The sequence below is a fragment of the Sminthopsis crassicaudata genome, chromosome 3, assembly GCF_048593235.1.
Source record: "Sminthopsis crassicaudata isolate SCR6 chromosome 3, ASM4859323v1, whole genome shotgun sequence".
Classification (NCBI taxonomy): Eukaryota; Metazoa; Chordata; class Mammalia; order Dasyuromorphia; family Dasyuridae; genus Sminthopsis; species Sminthopsis crassicaudata.
The window spans coordinates 453,748,391-453,772,651 of record NC_133619.1 but is presented as its reverse complement, the minus strand read 5'-3'; the positions used below and the strand labels follow the sequence as shown (position 1 = coordinate 453,772,651).

General features: G+C 34.7%; 1 protein-coding gene across 1 annotated transcript in view; it reads right to left on the bottom strand.

Moving 5' to 3' along the window:
- Positions 1–13,190: 13,190 nt before the first annotated feature.
- FAP (fibroblast activation protein alpha) overlaps positions 13,191–24,261 on the bottom strand; it is a 90,796-nt gene continuing 79,725 nt past the window's right edge. Inside the window, exons 22-26 of the mRNA XM_074303271.1 lie at positions 18,919–19,018; positions 17,766–17,830; positions 16,233–16,305; positions 15,890–15,963; positions 13,191–13,640 (exon numbers count right to left, since the gene is read on the bottom strand). Coding sequence (XP_074159372.1) covers positions 13,539–13,640; positions 15,890–15,963; positions 16,233–16,305; positions 17,766–17,830; positions 18,919–19,018 — 414 coding nt within the window. The 3' untranslated portion in view covers positions 13,191–13,538. The remainder of the gene's footprint in view (positions 13,641–15,889; positions 15,964–16,232; positions 16,306–17,765; positions 17,831–18,918; positions 19,019–24,261) is intronic.

Genomic DNA, 24,261 nt, shown 5'->3' with positions numbered 1-24,261 from the left:
CAGAACTTAATAATAACCTGCCTGAATGTGAATGCTTCTTTTTTGGGAATAGTTTAAAACAAAGGAGGGTACATTAAGGAGTGGTAAAATAGGAAATAGAGAGGAGTGAGAGATGGACTGGATTCAAATCAAAAGATAGCAATGAGGGGAAAGTAAGCTCTGTGGTCTCAGAAAAAGAAGAGTTTAAAGGGGATTAAGAGATGAGGAAGGGGTAAGGAAAGAAAGAAAGTCTTTCTTTGGAGGTGGGAGGGAGTTCTACAGATAAAATGAAATGAGAACTGGATTGGATGACACCAGAAGAATTGAGTGCATGAAAAATCTATTTGTCTTGGGAAAGAGGCAATTGGAACTCCTTGGGGCAATTGATATTTGAAGGAGGGAAAAGCATGGACAGAGAGAAAAGATTTTTGGGCAAATGTAGAAAAATAAAAAGTCAACAAGAGAGGGTATAGATCAGTAGGTATAGGGTGAGAGGAGTGCCTTATTATGGGCAGAGAGTATCCTCTCTGACATCTTCAACAATACATATTGTTCTGAAAGTGAGGCACAATGAAAAAGGGGAATCAATGGGGTAAGCCTTACAAGATGGTGACAGAAAGTGTTTAGAGAGTAGTAGTTACAATAGATATTTTGGAGGTTTTGATTGCATGAGGAATATAGAGAAAAGAAAAATGATGAGGTATGGGAATAAGGGGAAGATATCCCCTCTTTTTGGAGATGTAGATCCAAATGTAAAAGAATTCACTAACCCTGAAATCTGTAGCAAAAAGGAAGTTTTATTTGTTCACTAAGAGGGAATTCTCTTAGAGGGCAAATTCTTAGTGAAGAGTTTTGCAAAGAATGTACTAACAGAAATTTATTTTATGAGCAAATCTTGGCTGGGGGCTGGGGGCAGTTTGAGCTGATTATCAAACCAAGATCTCCAATTGAATGAAATAATTTTGAATTTCTGGAATTTCCTGAAGAGAATTGGTATCCCTAAAAGATCAATGGAGGGTGATTTGACCAAGATCTCCAATTGAATGAAATCATTTTGAAGGCTTTTTTCTCATATTTTGGAATTTTCTGAAGAAGGTCCTGGCCACTCCAAAGATCAATGGAGGATGATTTGACCAAGATCTCCAATTGAATGATGTCTATTGACAGAATTTTTGGAGTCTGAGACCCCGAATCTAGTTTCACTCCTGTCAGAAAGACTAGGGGCAATGCATCAGAGATGAGAGCTTAGAGTAAATACAAAGAGAAGTTGAATAATGAAGAGAATGAAAAAATATTTTTTGGAAAGAAATGCAAAAAATGAAAAAAAAAAAAACCCGAATGAACAGGACTAGCAAAAGAGGAGGAAAGGAAAGAGGAATGAGGGAGAAATACATAACCAGATAAATGTAAGAAAGAGGAAATAAACTAAACTTAAAAGAACAGGGGTAGCAAATGGGAAGGGGGTTTTGAAGACATGGAAGAGGAGCTAAAGGAAATAATATCACCTTTTGAAAAAAAAAAAGATTAAAGTAACCAAAGTTACATAACACTGTGTTTATAGCAAAAGAGGGGGGAAATTCATAACCTGAAAAAGAAACATTTTTAGAGATAGAGGAAAATATAAATCTAATTCTTACAACTTTTAAGTGTGAAAAGATTCAACAATCCAATAAAATGAAAAAGAGTAATAAATTGGATCAGAAAACAAAACCTCCAAATCTGTTGCTTACAAGAAACACATTTGAATAATAAAATAAAACTGAGGGGATAAAAAAGTTATTATGCATCAAGTGAATTTTCAAAAAACAGGAGTTGCCATCAAGCTATCAGACAAAACAAAAATATGATAATGATGAAACAACATACCAAAATTTCTGGGATGCAGCTAAAGCTTGAGGGAAAATAATAGTCTTACAAACATACATTAACAAAATAGAAAAAGAGAAGATTAATGAACTGAATGAATATGCATTTAAAATATTAGAAGATCAAATAAACATACCTGAAACAACTATAAAAGAGAAGATATAAAAAATTAGAGGAAAAATAGAGGAAATTAGAAACAAAAACACCATAGAAATTATAAATAAATTTAAAAGCTAGTTCTTTGAAAAAACTAATAAAGTTGTTAGACCCTTGATAATCTAATGAAAAAAGAAGAAAGCAGTAAATCAAATCAATAAAAAACAAATGAGCATTATGAAATCACAGCAAAAACAGAAGAAATAAAAAGAATAATCAGAATACTTGCTAACAAAACTGAGAATGCAATAGAGGAATGCTTTCAAAAATATAAAATACTCAAACTATCAAAAGACCAAGTTTCCTTAAAAGACCAGCTTTCCTAAAAAAAAAAAAATTATCTGTAAAGAAACTATACCTCCCCAAAATATGGGCCTGATGAATTTACAGGAGAATTCTATCAAACTTTTAAAGAATAGTTATTGTCCATAGTTCACAAATTATTCTCAAAAATTGAGAAAAAAAATATTCTGCCATGATTCTTCTGTGAGACAAATACAGTCCTAACACTTAAGCCAGGGAAAGATAACAGAAAAAGTAAAACTATTGACCAATGTCATTAATGAGCATTGACTCAAAACTTTTAAACAAATTCCTATCAAAGAGATGGTAGTTATTTATCTAAGAAATCATTCATTATGATTAAGTGGGATTTATACCAAGAATGCAAGGATAGTTCAATATTAGGAAAACAAAGAAGATAATTAGTCATATTAAAATTCAAAACATCATCATCTCAATAGATGTAGAAAAAGTCTTTGAGAAAGAACAACACTCTTTTATACTAGAAACAAACCAAAACAACAACAACAACAAAAACCCAAAAGCAATTCTACAAAGTATTGGCAAAGGGATTTTTTTAAAAAGCATCCACTTAAAACTAAAAGTAAGTGTTAATTTCATTGGGGATACACTAGAACATTTTTCAGTAAATGCAAGGATATCTACTCTCTCAATTATATAGTTCTGAGAATACTAGCAAGAGCAACAAAGAAAGTACAACAATTAAAATGGAGAGAATGATGCATCAAACAATTAAAATAAATGAAAGTAAATGTAAACAATTTTAAAGATCAAGTAGGTTTCAAAATAATAGCTTTGAGAAGATGATTCCTACTTACCCCTTCATGGAGGTGGGAGGTCTACAAGTATCACACATTGCAATGCTTTCAGACTTTCTCAATATATCCATCAGCTATTTTGACTTTTTTCCACCTCTCTAAAAACATACTATTTGTCGTATAGGGTGGGTTTTTTTTTTTGCATTTTTCCTGAGGCAATTAGGGTTAACTGACTTGCCCAGGATCACACAGCTAGGAAGTGTTAAGTGTCTGAGGCCAAATTTGAACCCAGGTTCTCCTGACTCCAGGGCCCATATTCTATCCACTATGCCATCTAGCTGCCCCTTTTCAATTCAGTTTTACAAACTTTTACTCATTACCTTAAGACTCAGGAACTGAAAGTCAGGAAGACCTGAATTCAAGTTTTTACTTCTGATACTTAATAATCTCAGAACTTTAGGCAAGTTAACTACCTTAGCTAATCTCTCAGTGCCCCCAGCAAATCTCTAAAACAATGAATTACAGAAAAGCTACTATTCTGCATCAGTTGAGGTGTTAGGGAATTACTGGGGGAAAGGGCCTTAAGAAACTAAATTACTTAATCTATGGTTATACCCCAGTATGTTTTAAAGGCAAGACCTACTTTCAAATCTTCCTGGCTCAAATTTTATTTCTCTCTTCCATATATTATTCAGTGTTCCTTAATATAAATTTGAATATGATTACATTTATAGATCCTAAGACCTCAAAACTCTTCAACTCCCATGAGGCTCTATCACCATTCTATAATAACCATCTGGAAGAATGATTATAACTTAGACTCTATCATACCATCTGAGCTTCATTCACTGAATTCTTAGTTATGAATCTGAGTGGAAGAGAAAAAAAGTTAGGAGAAAGTGAACAATTTAATCACCCTGAAAATCTCTAAATTTTGTATAAGTTGTCTAGATGTTAAGAAAGGCACAGGGTCCCACACTAAGAAGGTAAGAGTCCTCATGCTATTATGCCTTTGTAAGATCAAGACTGAAGTATTGTGTTCAGTCCAAGTGCTTTATTTTAGGAAAGTAAGGTTGACAATTAGTAAGATGGAGGAGACTATCCAAAGGCTAGTCAATAGCATGTTGCAAAGTCTTGAAATCATTATAAATGAGATTTATTTGAAAAAATGAGGTTGGGATAAAAAATTGTGACGACAAATTTAGGATTAAAAATCTTCATAATGACTAGAGCTATTTAAAAATGGAATGGATTCTTTTGGGAGAAAAATAGGGTCCTTGAGCTAAGATTATCTATCCATTTGTTGGATATTTCATAAAGGGTAAAAAACCTTCAGGTAGGTCTAGATGAGCTCTAAAGTTGCTTCCAACAAGATTCTGTGATGGTGTGTATATATATATATATATATATATATATATATATATGAAAAGATTTCATGAAAGAGGGTTGTATGAAATAAAATTTAAGGAGGAGAGAGATATTATACTTCAGAGGCTTTCAAATGCCATAAGGGATTTTTTGGATTTATAGTAGATAACAATAGATAATAATGTTTTTAATCATAGTTATTTCAATAGATCTATGTATGTATAGGAAATATTACTTTGGCAAAAATAGAAAGGATGAATTAGGAAGAGTAGACACATTAGGTAGCTCTGGTAGGAAAACCAGTTGAGTAGTTCATTACAGTATTCTAGGCCCTAAAGGATGAGTTGAGGAAACTATTTCAAAAACTCTATAGAGGTAGTAACAATAAAACTTATTAGCAGATTAGATGTGATGGGGGTGTTGGGGAGAAAAGAAGAAGGAAGAGGAGAAGGAGGAAAAGGAAGAGAAGGAGGGGAAGAGGAGGAAGAGGAGGAGGAGGAGAAGGTGAAGTAGAAGGAGAAAGGAGACACAGAGAGAGACAGAGAGAGAGAGAGAGAGACAGACAGACAGACAGAGCCAGAGACAGAGAAGAGAGAGACAGAGAGAGAGAGAGAGAGAAAGAGAGAGAGAGACAGAGAGAGAGAGATAGAGAGAGAGACAGAGAGAGAGAGAGAGAGAGAGAGAGAGAGAGAGAGAGAGAGAGAGAGAGAGAGAGAGAGAATAACTGGGATTTTTTAGCTTATACAACTGGAAGAATGGTGGTACCTTCAAAAAATGAAGTTAGGAAGAGGAGGTATAGGTTTAGGCAAGAAGGTAGAGTGTAGATAGAATTTTGAAATTGATTTTGACTTTGAAGTATTGGTAGGGAATCTTCAGTATTTAGGAATCCAGGAACTCAAATGACAGCTTAGGAGTAGAGTTGGAGATTTTTGTAGTCTTTTGAATAAAGTCATGAAAATGGGTTGCATCATAAAGAAGAAAACATGGAGAGAAAATAAAAGAAATTTGAGTAAGAGTCTTAGTAAGGAATAGAAGGAGGAAGAGGACCCAAAGAAGGTGAAAGAAGAGTAGTCAGAGAGGAAAATCAGGATAGAAGGGAATTATAGAATCTCAGAGTAGGAAAGAACCTCAGCATTAATCTGTTTCAATTCATACCTGAATAGCTACTCTTCTATAACATCCCTGACAAATGATTACTAGATCTCCTTTGATCCATTTTTCTCAAACGGTTCATTTTACTTTAGGATAGTTCTCATTCTTAGTAAGCTTCCCCTTACTTTGTGCCTAATTATGAACTGTCACAGAAACCAGGACATGTATCAGGAGGGAAGAGATGGTTATCAAGTGGTATTGGATGTCAAGCTGTAAGCTTGCTTTTTTAAAAATCAAAGTGTCTCTATATTGTTGGGGTTGAAATTAATTTTTAGAAAAACCCAGACTTTCTTGTCTCTTTTTTCTATGCAACACTTAACACTTTGTGTCCTTGACATCCATGTAGTTAAATTGAAGGGCATTATCTCATCCCTTCTTTCATTCAAATGATATGCCTTTTTATTTTTTCCACATGTTGCACGTTTCCACTTCTTTTTGGGAAAAGAATGAATATTCTATTATAATATCAAAGCCTTTCTCAAAATCATCCTCCAGGTTCCTTTTCCTGAGAGTTATAGAGAACTGAATTTTCTGTTAGTTTAAGACTGTTTATGCTCACTGGGTTATTCCTGCCTCTTCCTTAGGTGTGAACATTATTTATTATCTAGTTTATGTATGGTTCATAATCTGAGAACTATTGAATGATTAGAGGAGACCTATAAATTTGGCTAGGAAAAATCATCTTTATTTCAATATAGGTGGTTTTCTGTGAAATCTTACATATTTATTATATGAATTTTAAAAATTCTTTTAGAAATCCATAGGCTTCCTCAGACTGCCAAAAGGGTCTGATACCCCTCCCAAAAAAGGTAAGAATAAGTGATCCAAAATATCTTCTTAGCTTCAGGCTATCATCTGTAAGTATCCATCCTGCTCTTTACAACACAAGATTTTTAAAATGCATTAAAACTGATACATATGATTAACATGAAGAAAAGAAGAATAATTCTCCAGAAACCTAGTAGGGCTGATATTTTGCTAGTAGATATTACTATTATCTCCCAGTAACTCCAAGAGCTATTTGGAGGATTTGATATCAAATGTAGCAATTCAAACACAACACTTAACAAATATGGGAGGAAAAGAGCCTCTTGATGTTTCAGGGATAGAACAAAGATCTAATTCTATGATTTCTAGGAAGCCTTCACATGGACTGCTTTTTCTAAAAAGGGACTCCCAGACTCCTGGAAAAAAGAACTTGAAGTTCAATGTCCTTGGGCAAAGGATGGGCAAAGACCAAGACAAAAGATATTGGCAATACTTGAGCACCAGTGAGAGCTTATTGGAAAAAACGTTTTCAATATTGAAATCTCATGCAAATAGTATTTTTAAATATTCAATTGTAGAATTTTGAAAGACATGTGAAGTATGATCAATGCAATGATCAACCATAATTTTAGAAGACTCATGACGAAGCATACTGACCACCTCTTGACATAGAGGAGATGGATGGATTTAAGAGAGCAGAATGAGACAACTTTTGGGGGGACATTTAATGCAAGAATTTATTTTACTTGAATGTAAATATTTCTAACAAGGGTTCTGTTTTTCTTGTTTTCTCAACGGTAGGGGAAAGTGGGAGAAAGAGAAAACAGATCTTCATCTGAAAATAAAATTTTTATTTTTAAAAATACCAGTTTGTATGATATTATGCATTAATTACATATGCTTTGAAAATATTGAATAAATACTATATAATTTCACAGTTACAAGTGGCTACCTAATTCCATTCATGCTCATCTTATCCCACCTCCAAGAAGTGGTCTCTATCATATGCCCCATAAAGGGTCATCCACCTTCTGCTTGAAGATTTCCACTGAAGTGTACCTCCTAAGACAGCCCATTATACTCTGGGGATGGTTCAGTTGTTTGGAAGTTTTTTCCTTATATCTAACCCAACTTCACCTTGAGAAAAGAGCTTTCTGAATTGAAATTATGGATTCTTGAAGCACTTGAATCCTGATTACCATTCTGAGTCCCTACCAATAAAAGAACTGAATATCTAGGCATAAAATTTAAAGTGCTTGGTAGTGTTTCAAAAGATTTATTGAACTTTTTTGAACCCTCAAAATCTTTGCCAGCCAATTTGCATTTTGAAGTATCATAGTGAGTAGTATTTTATTAAATGTTTTCAATTACATTTTAATCTGATTCAGTCTGCACCTAGGAGTATTGTGGGTCACATGGACCACATGTTTGATATCTCTGATTTATGTGAAGGCTAAAAATATTTCAGCAACATGCTGAAATCTATAGATTTTTTTCTCATTCAATAATTTGAACAATATTTGAACAAAACATATACTTCAAATCATTTTCTATTGCTTTTAGAAATATCTAGCCTAAAATGTTTATTAATTACAAATTAAGGTGCAGCTGACTTTGCCTGTTAATGTTTAATGTTTTAACTTGTAAAGGTTTAAACGTGGGAAAAAAAGCAATAAATGTTGGTTAAATGATTGTTTTTATTTGTAGTGTCCAAGATCTGTTGGTAAGTCTAGCAAAGTTTGAAAAACTGAAGAATAACATATTTCTGAATACTTTTAAAGTAAGAGTAACTTCTAAGTTAGCTATAGAGCATAGTGAAGATAATCAATATTATTCAGTCAAGTCTAACTCTTCATGTCTCATTTGGGATTTTCTTGTCATTTCCTTCTCCTACTCCTTTTACAGGTGAGAAATTTGAGGCAAATAGGGTTAAGTGACTTCCCCAGGGTCACACAGCTATTAAGTATCTGAGGCTGGATTAGAACTCATAAAGATGAATCTTTCAAGCCCCCTACTCTATCCACTGTCCTATCCAACTGCCAAGTGGAGAGAATGCTGGACCTAGACCAAAAGGCCTAGAAGTGAATCACTTACCATATTGGTTGTGGTGAAAATCACATGAAATAACATGTAAAGATTTTTAAGATTTAATGTCATGCAAATTTCAATTATTAATAAGGCAGAAGGTGTTATTAGCAACAGACTAAATATAGTATTATATTCAGTCCAACCTCATCAGTGCATAGTTGTAAAAAAAAAGAAGCCAAAGGAGAAAAATGGCACTGGATCTGGAGTCAGGGTGGTTGTTGTTTGGGATTTTCTTGGCAAAGATATTGGAATGGTTTGTCATTTCCTTCTCCAGTTCACTTTACAGATAAGAAAACTGAGGAAAACAGGATTAAGAGATTTGCCCAGGGTCACATAGCTGGTAAGTCTCTGAAGCTGTTTTGAACTCAGGAAGATGAGTCTTTCTGACTTGAACTGACATCCTATCCATTATAGAACCCAGCCATCCACCCAGATACCAGTAAGGGTATCTGAGTTCTAATTGTCATTTGCTACCTCTGTAGCTTTGGTCAAGTCACTTAGAAAACCTTATTTTTCTCACTTGTAAAATAGGATATTAAGATGGTCCCTAAATTTCCTTCTGAATCTAAATATATGATGTTATGAACCTATATGTGGATGCCCTATTTATATATTTTAAAACTATTGACTTTTTTTCTGAATGTCAAATTCTTTGCTTTTAAAGCAGGAGTGTTCTGATAAAGCCCACTATTTCTATCACCCTAAATTAGATCTTTAGTCCTTTCCTAATTGCCAAATTCATACTACCCATCATGCCCAGGCCTGTTTGGCAGCCTCCCTCTTACAGTCCCTTGGAAAGTGACTCACTCAGCTTCACTTTTCCAGAGTTTTATTGGCCATACTCAAGATATCTGACGACAGCTTCTCTTCTTTTACTTGGTAAAATTAAGAGCCTCTCCTCACTTGCAAAATTACAACCTAATTGAAAGTATTGTTCTTCGTTGAATCCTCTCAGAAGGCCACATAATCACCATTTTAATTAGCCCTAATTCATTTTACATTTGCTTATTTTACTGTTAACTTTCCCAGAACTGTAATTTTTTTTTTTACAATTAGAACATCTGAATTTTAATTACATTACCATCAAGAAGCTCATTAAAGTCACTTAATTGGCAACATTTCCAAAAAAACCTTAGCTGAGTTTAATATATTTTAAAGAGTTCCTGTCAAAGTATAATTTAACCATTACAAACAGCTTGGCAACAACATTTGCATAAAGATCTGTCAGTCTCTGAAAAATGCTCAAATGTTGGGAAAATCAGATTCGTTACTCACACATTTCCTTTAATGAAACAGACTAGAAGGGTGGGAGGGGGAGGGAGAGATGTTACATATCATAGGGTTTACACTTTGCAATCCTTTTATAGCCATAATTAACCTGAGCCCTCATGTTTGAAAAGTTTGCTATTCAAAAAGCCCCAAAAGGGGCTTCCCTCCCTATGTTACTGCCTCTCTGTGCCAGTCCTTTCCTTCTCATTCAGTATTTTAAAATACTGGATCAAAGGCCCTACACAATCCTTTGTAGTGTCACAACACAGCAGTGTTGACACCTGAAATCTGTCTCATAACTCAAGAGAGAGCCCTACTGTGGGACTCTGAGGGTAGTAGGATCTTTTTCTCCCTATCTCATTCAGTATATACATGCTTTTCAGTGTCCTTCCTTGAACTGCAGGTTATCTGGCAAGATGACTTTACCTTTCTCACAATTTGTAAACTTCTCAAGGCAGATCCCTTCCCACCCACCCCCCATATATCACTCTATCCCAGTCTGTTGCCCATAGAAGAGGTGTAAAAAAATATTATTGAATGAATGGACAAAATTTGTATTATTTTCAAAGGATGATATTTCTAAAAGTACTAATTGTATCTCTGAACTCTGCTCCTCCCCCCCCCTCAAAAAAAAAAAAAACTGAAGGAAAATGTAATGCTGGAGAATTATTCTTATCACTTAACTTGCATATCTATCTTTCCTGAAAATAGAAAATGTGTGAACTTTTTAACCCTCCCTTATTATCATTTGGCACGCTTTTTTTCCTTTGATATTGTTCCAGTTTGTTTGCACTTTAGCTGTGGATTCCAACCCAGAAGGAGAATCCAATAAAGCTAACTACACTAAAGTCCCTGGCTAAACTTGTTAGCCAATTTACTGACTCTCAGTTATGCATATTAGTATAAAACAATCATTTTTTTTTCCTTGAAGGGCATGGTTTTCTCAAATCCGAGAACTCATCATTAGTACATCTTGTGCTTTATTCCTTATCCATTAGGTATTTTGGAGTGTTTTTTAAAACATAATGACATAATAAATGAGGATTTATTATACATTTTGTAGCAATCAAATATTATGGCTGTTATATATTTTTTAGATATTAACTTGTGGTTTTCTTAGGGTGAGAAAATGAATTGATTTTTCAGAGAGAGGAAACAAATTGACTGAATTCAATAGGTTATTTGGTTGTTTTTCATTTTGGGTGTGGAGAAGATTGAATTGGCTTTATTGGGGTCATCCCTGGGCGTTTGTTATCTCTGTTGCACCAAAACATTCACATTGTCTCTAGATTTCTTGGAATTTTCCAGGGAAGCTCTGGTTCTATTCTACTTGCATTTGGCTGCATCAAAGGTGATGAACTCGCTCAGATGGTTTCTGTTATGAGGGGAAAATTAATGCAGTCTTTCTTGTAAGATTATATAGTAGATAAATTTTAGTTAATACTCCTAGAAAATCTGTTATTTAATCCTATTTAAGACTACCACAGCTCCTGTTCAAGGGATGGATGGGTTTGTAATAATGCTTTAAAGAATCTATATTGGCTTTTCTGGGCTAATTTATATAGGAGATAGTATCTCCTCTGTATTTTCTAAACCTTATAAGATCATCAATCCAGAGTTGGAAGAGACTTCAAGGACCACATATTCCAACACCATTCCTTCAAATCTCCATTTTACAGATGAGGATTCTGAGGTTCAAATAGTGACTTACGGTTACAAAGATAATAAGCATCAGGGATGGGATTTTAACTCAGGTCCTCTGATTCCAGAATCATTTATACTTTCCATGTGAATCTATCTAAACGTGAACCATATTCAGTATTAAAAGGGAAATCTATTCATGTTTGCCTCTTTGGAATGACCCGCACAACTTCCCTGACTTCATGAGAGCTCTTATTTATAGGTAGAAGCTGCTTTCCTGGAAGCTGCTCCATATGTGTGGGTGTAGGTGTGGGTTTGTGGGATAGACCAGATTTCAGCCATTTGGTCTATTCTGGCTTACAGCATTTCATGAGGAAGGAGACAAATAGATCTTCCTCTTGCTTCTGTGAATGAGTATTGTCCTTGCCTTCTGAACCCTAAAAGGAAAAATTCAGCTGATTACAGTAAAACATGTAGGCCAAATCTGTGACCAAGGCAATAGTGTCAATGCTAAGTCCTCACAGGGGTGGCCTTGTGGTTTCTGGGAAATTACCTAGTCTTGAATAAATCTTTTTGTTCCTGGAGAATCAGACAGCCCATATGTTTCCAATTGATGGTGTCAACTATTGGCAATAGGGATCACGGTCATTACATTCATTTTTAAAATTTACTCCAGACTACAGAACTTAAAAATCTCAGCACTATCACTTAGTCCAATGACTATTCCTGGGTTTCAATCACTCTTTCTTGGATTTGGAAATCCAAATCTAGAGATTGTCAGAGTAATAATGCTAAACATGACTATGAATGAGAGGAGCTGCTCTGACAAATCAGAATTATTTCTTAAGCCAGCCTAAGTGTAAAATTCAGATATAATTCTTACCTGGTAATTTTGATTAAATATATATCATCAAATATATTATAAATAAACAATATTTTGGGGAGAGCATCTGGGTGGATATATATACTATATATATCATAGATAAATAATATTGCAGTTAGCTTAGTCAGAAACTAGCTATATGACAAGGGAAAGTAATTTAACATCTGCCTCAGTTTCCTCATCAATGAAATGGAGATGATAATGACAGAACCTATCTCCCATTACATGGTGAGGATCAAATAAGATAATGTATGGAGATATATATATATATATATATATATATATATATATATATATGTGTGTGTGTGTGTGTGTGTGTGTGTGTGTGTGTGTGTGTGTGTATATATATATATATATATGCATACACATACATACACACATATACAAACATACATACTCATATTTTCTTTTGAAAACCTTAGAACTATTTTGGCTGTTACTATTGTCATAATTATATTGCTAAGGAAAATCTGTTTTGTAGGAATTATATTTTCTTAAGAAAAAAATATCAGGTACTAAAGGTGATTTAAATTTCAAGATTTCTTGCTGAATCTAGCCTTATGATAAGTTACTGACCTAGGAGTCAGGAAAAATGTTCAAGCCATGCCTCCAACAATTAACTGTGGGATTATGTGGCAAGTTATTCTTAGTGCACTAGCAATTCAACAAAATTATGAATTACAGAAAGTTGGCTATCTGCATCATTGGAGGGAGGTACCATACTAAGGAACTCCCCATGCCCAAAAACAAGGTCCAGACACAAATAACAAGCTTTTTTTGAATAGTATTTTTATGCCCATTAATGCTTTTTCTGATGTTTAGAGCTTTAATGAGACACCTAGGCCAATTATTTCAGTTTTTCTATCTTCTTACAGACAACTTGATTTTATTTTTCTTCAACTTTTTTCTGACACAGAACCTGGGACTTAAATGTTATGGAACTTGACACAGGAATAGCATTTTATTTTTAATTCAATTCAACAAACATTTATTTATTCTTTTAGAGAACATGTATTAAGACCCCCCCAAAAAAAAACAGGTTATCAAAATCCTTCATCAATCTGAAACAAAACTTGGGACTCCATTCTCTCATTCAGTATTAAACTATACATGTAAACACAATTTAATTTAACCATGTCAGGCCCCTAATCAGTAACCATTCTTTAGAATACAATTCGTTGAAGTGGCTACAAGAGCATACCCTTGACATTCTCATAAAAACAAGCAAAGGGATTAAGAAGTTTACATTAAGATTTTGAAGACATGGTCATGAATTTTCTTCTTTCCTTCATTCTCCCTTCCATTTATTAGTCTGATAAAGAAAAACACTGCTTTAGGAAGTGGGTCATATGTATATAGAGATGATTAGTTGACAGGCCAGACAAGCCATGGTTCTGGTCCGAATACCACTGAAATAGAAAGGAAAGAAATTCATTTATTCCAAGAAAAAAATGAGCTATGAATTCTTTTTTCTCTTGGTAAATAGAAGCATTTTGACTATTTTTGTAACATTTTGACTATGTACTTTCATAACAATAGTAAAACCTAATAATATATCATAATTTATGTAGCTCTTTAGTTTTTCCAAGTGCTTTCCTAAAACAAAAGAAAACATTAACAGATTATTTATAAGTAAGCCACTTAGGCTTGGAAATTTTTCAGTAGTTCTTTTAAACCTTAATAAATGACTTTCATATTCTTTAATAACTATTTTGCTATTTTGAATTTATAATGTATTAGATTTTTCCTAGTTGAAGGAAATGTAAATTGAATATATATGACAATCACCCTAGAAATTCATAATACTTAAAGAAATTTTCATGAGGGAACTTGATAATTTTAAACTTTAGTGTAGATGAAATTACATTATATCTATGTTTTCGATGAATAAAGAGAACCAGTTTTTTTAAAATCTGTGCTATACATATGTTACAGATCCATAACAGGAATGAGATCACTGTGGCTTTGTCCCACTACTCCAAAACTTAGAACGTGAAAAAAAGTTTATGCACATACTCTTTCAGCACCTAGAAACTGGTATGGTAACTAATAGTCTAATGATCGCCCACCCCCAACTAATTTGTCTTGATTCATTCTCTTTTTTTCTTTCTTTCTTTTCTCCTCCTCCTCCTCCTCCTCCTCCTCCTCCTCCTCCTCCTCCTCCTCCTCCTCCTCCTCCTCCTCCTCCTCCTCCCCTCCTCCTCCTCCTCCTCCTCCTTTTCCTCCTTCTTCTTCAGGTCCTCCTGACTTCAGGGCCAGCACTCTATCTACTGCACCATCTAGCTATTCTGTCTTGATTATATCTTGTATTATTTTCACATCCTGAATTATAAAGTTGATTTAAGGGCAGTGGTTTTTCCACTTTCTTGGAAACATTTTGTATAGGATATTGAAATGTCTTGGGGGCAGATTCCCAGGTGATACAAGCTTCCTCCCCACAACAGTTTGAAAACATCCTTCCACATTTTGTACTTTACTGAGCTGAGCCACATGGCACATTCCTTTTTGTCACTTTGGACCCAGGCTACCACTCTGAGGATCCTACCACTCCTTTTTTGGAGGCCCAACCAACCCCATTGGGGATGTGAACTAGACTCTCTGGGGGATGGCCCTCCCCTCTCCCAGCACAACTGTGTCTGTATTGGGAATGTTCCCTGCACAACTATACCATCTGTTTTACTTCAGGTGAAAAAAAATTTATATAAGTTTCTGTAAGCTATAATAAAGTATATATATTTCTTATTTCTATTGTTTTTCTATCTTTTCTTATATTCTATCTTAAATTTACAGCCAGAAGAGTAGAATCCAATAAAAAGATGATTTTTGTGTGTCTCTCTATAGTAGGGGTCAGAAGATCACAGGATAGAGCCATTTAACCTTTTTCAGCTTGTAGCTTTCTCATCTGTAAAATGGTGATAATAATTTCTGCCCTACCTAACTAACATAATCATTGTAAGGGCAAAGTTATGTAACCAAGATAAAGGCACTATGAACACTGGTAAGTATATAGCATAATGAAATGGATGATGTATAATGGTTCCAAGTGAACCAGGAACAAATTAGTTCTCAAAGCATGGAAACATTGTCCTGGGATGTTCCATCAAGCCTTCTTCCTGTATATTCCTTCCTCTCAATTCAGACCACACTCCTTATCTGTAAATTAAAGGATAACCTATATTTTCCAACATTTTTGTAAGAATAGCAAGACCGTATGCTTATTGACAGGAGGGATTAAAAATGTTGCATTAATAGCACAATAAGATTAAAAGGGTATAGTACTAGATGTTAGAAGATCTGGGGTTTGTTTCTAAATTAACTCATCATATGACCATTTTGAGTCATTGCTATTCTGAGATAGGGGCCAAATCTAAAAATATTATACAAAAATAAAAAAAGCTTAGCACATTAGTGCTGAAATAGGTCTTAGAAATAATATTATCTGGCCTCCTCTTTTTTACAGAGCAAGAAATTGAAGCCCAAATAGAAGTGACTTGATCAAATCCTTCAAATTATTTGTTGAAAACTGAATAACAAAATGGAGACTGGAACCTGGTCTCCCAACCCACAATCCAGTCCTTTTTCTACCAACTTTCACCAAATGTTCTGATTTTTGCCTGGGGCGCACAGTCCTGAGAACAAATAAAAAGGAATTATGTACCATTGCTTGGAAATCCACTTGTGCATTCACCAGAGCTTTAGCAATCTGTGCTGAGTTCTGAAAGTGTACATTATCTGCAAGAGAGATATTTGAAGTGCTATTAAAACCTGGTAAATATCAGAAAGCATGGAGTGACAATACACTGACTGGAAATGAACACCAACAATTATCTAGTCATAGAGATGACACCGTCAGCAGTGAGTAAGCGAACTTCTATATGGAAATGTCCTCGACACCTCTGTTCTGACCCTGAGCACAGGCATAGGAGGATGCTTAATGTTGCTCAAACAAAGTGATGCTGGCTCAGTATTTTTATGTGTAAGAGTCTTTCTTAAAACCTCACCATCTGCTGTTCCATGGATGAGAAGATAGTCGACATTTTTGAAATATTCTGCCCTTGCCATCACTGTTGAATTCTGAAAAAGAAAGAATATTATCAGCTCAGTAGCTGCAAGCTCTAACACATTGTGTCCATAGAAAAACTACCTAAATTAGCAGCCAGAGGACCAGGCACTATTATTGAAATTATTTATTACATTGACTGAAAAATATTTAGGAATTAAAGTATCACATTTTCATCACCTCTTAAATTGCCTCAAATAAAATAATGAAATCCTAAAAGAATCTTAGCTTGCACAACTACAAGAGTAACAAAGTATAGAATAAAGGATTCCTTTTTGGACATGGCCAAGTCAAAAATTTGTTGCTTGAGTATGTGCATTTATTGTGAAGGTTTTCTCTTTTTCTTTTTTTATTGTTCTTCAGATATGTGGAGAAAGAAGAGGGAGAAAAAATTTATGATTGTCAAAAATGCATGAGAATGAAATCAGTAATTCATTCTGAAATCAAAGATTTGGTCAAATCATACTTCTACTCAAAATTATTCAATGGCCCCCAATTGTTCATGAGTAAATTCAAATTCTTCTGTTCTGTGTTCAAGGTCCTTTACAATCTGGTACTTTTATCCTGGCACTATATTAGAACCTTCTATGTCTCTGGTGGTCCAGGTAACTCATATAATTCTTCCCCTGATATTCCCATATTTGTGCCTTTCCTCATACTCCAGTCACATTTCATTGACAGGAATATTATTTCTTCCCTTTTGTCTGTTGAATTTCTACTTATCCTTTGCAGTCAAATTCAAATGCCATGGAGGTTTCCTGGATCACTTTTTGTTTGTTAATGATTTCCTGTAATCCCTTTGAACATTATATGATATTTTGTTTTCTAATTCTCAAATGCACTTTATTTCTTCCCTTTTGTCTGTTGAATTTCTACTTATCCTTTGCAGTCAAATTCAAATGCCATGAAGGTTTCCTGGATCACTTTTTGTTTGTTAATGATTTCCTGTAATCCCTTTGAACATTATATGATATTTTGTTTTATAATTCTCAAATGCACTTTTTAACATAATAATCTTTATTTTAGCAATCTGTTCTTGTCTTTCCTCCTTAATGGACTAAGTATCATAAGGGTAGTGACTTTTGTCTCTTTTTGTATTTTTCCTTTCTTGCCCAGTGTTCACTCACATGTAGTAGGTGATAAATAAAATGATTTTTGACCAAATGTTAGCTGTAGACATAAACAGTGCCTTGACAATTTATGTCTAAAGTAGTGGTGAGAGTAGCGTTAAAAAGGAATAATAACTAAATTCCATTTAATTCAACAAATAGTTACATTAAGCATCCATTATGGTCAAGGAATATTTTCTTCTTTGTCAACATTCTGCTTTATAATTTGGGACAAAGAGTTGGGACTTTTGATTAGTTTTTTTTTGATTAGTTGTCCTAAAACATGCATTCTAAATTACTTTTTCAAAATTCTCTTATAAAATCAAAATTAAAATCACAGAATGAAGAAAATATAAAATTCTTACTTTATAGTGTTCAAGATTATCTGACTTTGTAGGAAGACCCATGAAGCGCTCAGTGTAGATAGACGCTGAAATACATTTTTGTAAGAGATGATAAATGTACATTCCTTTATTTTCCAAAGCACCCATACAAATGCTTTCCCCAACCCATTAAATTAATTTGGTTGAAATTTGTGACTTTTTAAAAATCATGTTCCAATGATCATATATTCATCAGAGCCTCTGTTCAGGACCTTCCCCTATTGAACCATGGTAAGAACTATCAAACTAGACCCCAGAAAGGAAGAGATGTGATAAAGAGAAGCAATATATCTAAAATCTTGGGAGCCTTTTGTTACTATAAGGAGTGGACTTCAAATTTCAACTTCTTTACCATCACCTGCAAACTTATTTTAAAAAGTGGGGTGCCATAGAGAAAAATTATACTCCAAGATAGCATCCTCTAGAAATATATCCAAAGGCATATCTTTTTTATTGTTGTTAAGAGAACAGCTTGAAACTATGGCACCATCTTTTCCTTTCTTACTTTGCCTCTATTCAATACCTCAGTTACCCCCCACCCCTTCATCACTCCCCACCTCCACCCTCTCCCAGAGAGGGAGATAAGACTGACTGGGGAAAACTCATTTGACCAATTACTAGAATTAATTCAAATCACTTAATTCATCCTACATGAATTTTGACATTTAAAAAAAAACTGCATGGGGAAAATGCAAGTCTGAAGTAAAATCAATGTCTTTAATTCCTGGAGCTATTGACTTGGCACCTTCAAATTGTGTAGGGTAGATTCAGTGACATCTCAGCCCCAGGCTTCATTCACACCAGATGTGCTTGGAAGTCTTATGATTGCAATGTAGTAGCATGTAAAGTTATGGACTTGATTCAGTTTTTAAAGATTAAATTCAAAGGTAGCACAAGGAATTTCAGAGACAATAAGAATTATGAAAACATAAGTGAGAATTTGCTCTTAAAACAAAATATTGTAATGCAGTTGTAATGACTTAGTAAACATATACACTTGTGGATTCTTATCCACATGCTCATGATAGGGGCAAATTTGGCACTATATTTTGCTTTAAAAAAAAACCAACTTCATATACAGGGTCATTTTGTGCTAAATGATTTCTAACTTAATGTTTATGAGATACTTTCATACCATAATATTCCCAACTGGAGACTGGAGCCACTGCTATTCCACATTTAAAAAGACCGGTTCCAGATCCAAGGGCCAGTGAAGAAACATATCCACCATAGGACTGGAAAGAAATTAATCAAAATTAGCATATATTTACTTGCATCGACCTTTTTTTTCTTTTTGCACATTTTACTGCTAAAAAGGTGAGGAAGATTGTGAGTGTGGGTCTATTCAAATAGAACCTCTTAAAACAATAGGAGTAATTAAAGAGCTATGAACATTAGTAATAAGAAAAGTCTTGTTTTATCTTCTGAATTGGTTCCTTTCCATCTCTAACCCTACAATGACCCTGTTACAAGAAAAAATCATTTTGCTTGAAGAAATTACAAAAAAATAATGAAAACCATACTCCTAAGAAAAAATGCAAGGGCAATTCCACTGTTTACAAAAGCCACAAGGGGTGCAATTTATTTTTGATTCTTTCCAGTTAACACGCCTGATTAAAAGAAAATAAGGAACAAGGTGAGAAAGTCCTTCTTGATTATGTTACTCTCAAGTACATTTCTGAATGCAACTGACTGAGGCACCTTTTGGCCAGTCCATATTGATAGCTCCTGAAAAAATGATTTGAGAATTGACCAGAGACTGCAAATGAATGAAAAAATATTCTTTATTATTAAGACCTTTACTTAATTTTCAATTCTTGAAAAAAATGCCTTTAATGGGTCATGGTTATAAAGCTCATGAGCAAAAACCATCCTGAATAAAAAGAAACCATCTAAATTATCCTATAACCAGCCTCTGCCTAAGAAGCTCTTTAAAATAAATAAGCTTTGATAGAGAAAAATATATTTTTTGTTGTTTGTGATTTTTTTTTAAGACAGAATGAACTAAATACTTTGGAAATAATTTTGGTAAGTGACAATATTATACCTATTTCAAGCTTTCATTTGAAATGTAAAAATAATTTGTTCTGATTAGTAGACTAACAACAACTATTTTGGGAACTGAAGCTAAATTCCACTCTTAATTTTAGATTCTAATGACTGTATTATAAACTTGGGAGCTTTGCACATAAAGCTTCTATAAATCTCACTATTGTTCTTGATTTTATTGAAACAATTCATACTTCCCAATGAGAAATAATGTACCATCGCATTTCACTTCTATATCTAAAAACTGGCCAGAGATTGCAAAGTAAAGGAATGATATTCAGAAAGACATTTATTTCAGATTATGTGGGACAGGTTGAGTGCAAGAGACCCTTCCCAATCCAATTAACTAATCAGAGACATCATCAGGTATAAAGAGAAACCATTAATTTAATCCCTGCATAGAGAGGCCCAGAAACACCCGGGAGTCATCCCAACTCCCACCATGTGCTCCTGGAACCTGACCTGCTTCCAGCTTGTCCAGCTTTAAAAGCAAAAGACTCCAGCCTTCTCATTGGATAGACTAACAGGATGTAACCATCCTTGGCCAATGGACACCAATGCTGGCTGCCTCCCACAAATCACATCACTTTCTGAAATTTCAGTATCTCAGGTTCAAAGTTCATTCCTCCAGAGATCAAATACCCTCCTCCCAAGATCCCAAAGTTCTGGGAACAGGATTCATGTGACAATACTGAGAAATACTTCATCCAATCAGTTCCATTCAAGACTTTGGGGTCAGAATCTTTTGGAATAATTTATGAACCCTTTCTATGTGAATGATTGCATTGATTTTATATGAAATTTCCAGATTCCATCTAAGGTGAATTAAATAAGTTGAGTTTATAGAAAGAAAAGTTAAATCTCCCAGAGATTGACCAGAGATGCTCATTTTAAATCTCAGCCAGTTTGGAAAAGCAAGTCTACAAGTAGAGATGACTTTTTATTCTCTGAAATGTGGGTGTGCCTCCCAAGCAGAGTGGGTACCAAAAGTGAGAAAGAGCCCACTTAGCAGAGCTGAAATGAGAATTCTAGAATGCTGGCCTTTGCACTTAGAGGCAGCTTGCCATTTTGTTTAACGTATAATTTAAAACAGCTTCATTTACATAGGAAATCATGCTGAGATTTACAAAACACTTTATGTGAATATAGCTTGCACTGGAGCAAACTCAGTTGATTGGGGAGAAAGCTAGGAGACAGTCTAGAAGGTGACATGACTGTAGGCACTATCCCAAATGGGGCAGAGGGAGAGATGATGGCACAGGAAGGAGCAAATAGCCCCCAAAGAAACTATGCTCAGAAGTGTTTGGGAAAGGGGAATGCAACTCCAGGAGAGAAGTGCCATAACAATAGAACTCACCTTCAGGGAGACATATTTTATGCTTCTAAAGGTCTATAAGGATTTGTGTGGGCTTTAGGAAGGAAGCACAAGGGTCTCTTTTCCCCAGTGTTAGCACCCTGAAGCAAAAGAATTCAGATATTCAGATATGGCTCTGTACTGCTGTAACAGAGGGGCAGCTGAGTGGTACAGAGGACAGAGCACCAGGCCTGTTGTCAGGAAGATGTGAGCTAAAATGGGGTGTGATGGGCAAGTCACTTAATCCCTATTTGCCCCAGTGAGGACACATTGGAGAAAGAAATGGCAACCATTTTAGTATCTTTATGAAAGGAAAAAAAACAAACAAACAAACAGAAAAAGTCCATGGAGTCACATAGAGTCCGACAGAACTAAATGACTGAACAATAATAACAGCAAAATAATTATGACAAGTATGCTGGAGTCTTTTCCTTCTAATAGGCTGAAAAATGCAAAGACACTTAATCTCTCTTGTTACATAACTCCCATTTTCACTGTTGACGTTCTCTATTGATTGAATTTATTTTAGCTATCAGAAGAGAAAGGAACCCATCTTTTGAACTATTGCTTCTTCAGCACCACGAGCTCAGAAAGGCTTCATTATATTAACTATGTAAAGCTGTAGCTTGAATTCTAAACCCACTAATTTAGATAGACTTTACACTTATATCTCATCTATCTAACTGACTCAATTCTCCAATGCATTAAACAACATGAAATACAATGCTGAGTCTCTACTGAGTAATCAAGAAATATACTAAATTTAATTAAAAACTGGACAGCCCATAGCAATAGGAAAAGGTCAGAACTTGGAACCCTTGCTCTGTTCCTTTCTCCTTTGTGAGTTATATAGATTAAAGCACTGGACTTGAAGTCAATTAGACCTGAGTTCAAATCTTTCTTCTGACATTGATCATGAGTAAGTCGATCTAATGAGCATTTTAAAAGCATTTTCTCTGTCAGCACTGAGTATACAAACAAATAAAAAAATTCCTATTTTTAAGAAGTTTGTAGTCTGATAGATGATACTACATGTAAATACTACAAACAAAACATATTCAGAAAAATTGAAGATTAATCTCAGAGGGAAGGCAATGAGATTAAAGAATGGAAAAGGCTTCTTGCAGAAAGTGATAGTTTAGCTGAGAGTGAAGGAAGCCAGGAAGTAAGATGAGGTAGGAGAGAGTTCTAGGCAAGGTGGACAGCCAGTGAAAATCCCCAAAGTTGGGCGATGGAGAGTTATATTTGAAGAACTGAAAGGAGGCCAATGTCACTAGATCACAGAGTCTGTATGGTGTGCTTGGTGTAAAAAAAAATAGAAATAATAGAAATGGGTATGGTTATATGGGAATCATAGAGCGGTCATGTGTACTTGAGTAATATATACAGGGGACATTGAAAACATTAAAACAGTATTTAAATGTTAACTTTATTATTACTACTGTGAAACTGAAGGAGTTGGGCCAAGATGATCATTGAGGTCGCCTCTGGTTCTAACATTCAATGGACACCTGACAGTTTATATATTAAGGTCAAAAATAATGTGAGAAGTTGGGGATGCACATTATTTCCTTAGAAGATAGAGACCAAGAATGGTGACAGCCAATTGATCAATTAGCCACTAAGCATCTTTAAAATGCTTACTATTTGCCAATTATTGTATTATGCATAAAGGTATAACCATAACCCTGGTCCTCAATAAGCTCATGTTCTAGTAGGAAGGCAACATGAAAATACTTTTTTAAAAATACAAGGGGTAAGTGGAAAGTATTCTCAGAGGGAAAGTATGGGGAGGAAGGAGGGAGAGAGATTGTGAAAAACTTCCTGCAGAATATGGGATTTTAAGGAAATCAGGGAAGTTAAGAGACTTCTTCTGGTCAGTATAAAAAGCATTGCAGACAAAAGAGACAATCAATGAAAAAGCACCACAGCAAGTAAGTATTACTCTTTTCCCATAACTCTTACCCTTAAGTGCTAATATCCTGGGGCAAAGCAAATACTGTTCACTCTCTATTTCAATAAAGTTTTATTTTCTTGCTGGTCTAGGTAGTTGAAGAAAATGTTTGGATTTTTTTAAAAGACCAAATTGCTTAGGTAATCACATCTATATAGAAACAAATCTTGAACTGAGAGAAACATAGTTGTTAAAGGCTTGGCTCTGAAATAGATACTAAATAGATTCTAGGAATCATGGAAACACACTTTCCTCCATGAAGCTGGAGTTTAAGGGTAACACCTTAGTGAGAGTAAGTTTTTTTCTGTGCAATGGATGTGTCTTTGGCTCAGGGCTCCAAAGAGACAACAATGATGGCTGGAAAAATGTTTTGTTCCATACTCTTTGAAAGGATCTGGAAAACTGTAACTTTGCTGGCAGAACTGGCCCAAGGCATCATCTATTTTGGTACCCTCTCACCTATTATTTCATTACTCATCACACAGAATTTATGCTATATCTTGGCTGCCCACCCAGACATATCTTCATATTTTCCCCTTTCTTCAATTCCTTCCCAGTTAAGGCTTGACTTCCAGCTGGCTTAGAAATGAATCTTATGAATCAAGCAGAAACTGATACTGTGTTTTCAATCAGTCAATTAATCAACAAGAGTTTATTAAGCATATATAATGTGCCAGAAACTGTGCTGGAGGGACAAAAACAAAAATGAAACGAGTTTGAATTTTATCAGAAGAACTATTATGTACATTCACAAGTAAATAAAAGATTAATAAAAGGCAATTTTTATGAGAGTCAATAACAGCTGAGGGGATCTAGAAAGGCCTTATGTAGAAAACAACTTTTGAGCTGAGCTTTAAAGGATAATAAGTATTCTAAGTGGCAGAAGCAAAGAGAGAATACAGTACTTGGGCAAGGGTACCGATATGGGAAATGAATTTTGTATATGAGGAACATTAAAAAGTTCCCTTTAGATGAACCACAGAATGCATGAAGAGCAGTAATGTTTAATAAGGGTTGGAAAGGCAGGTTAAATCCAGGTTGTTAAAATGTTTAAAAGGAACATGTATTTTATACCAGCATTAATAAAAATCTACTGTAGCTTATTTAGCTAGGGGGCTGTT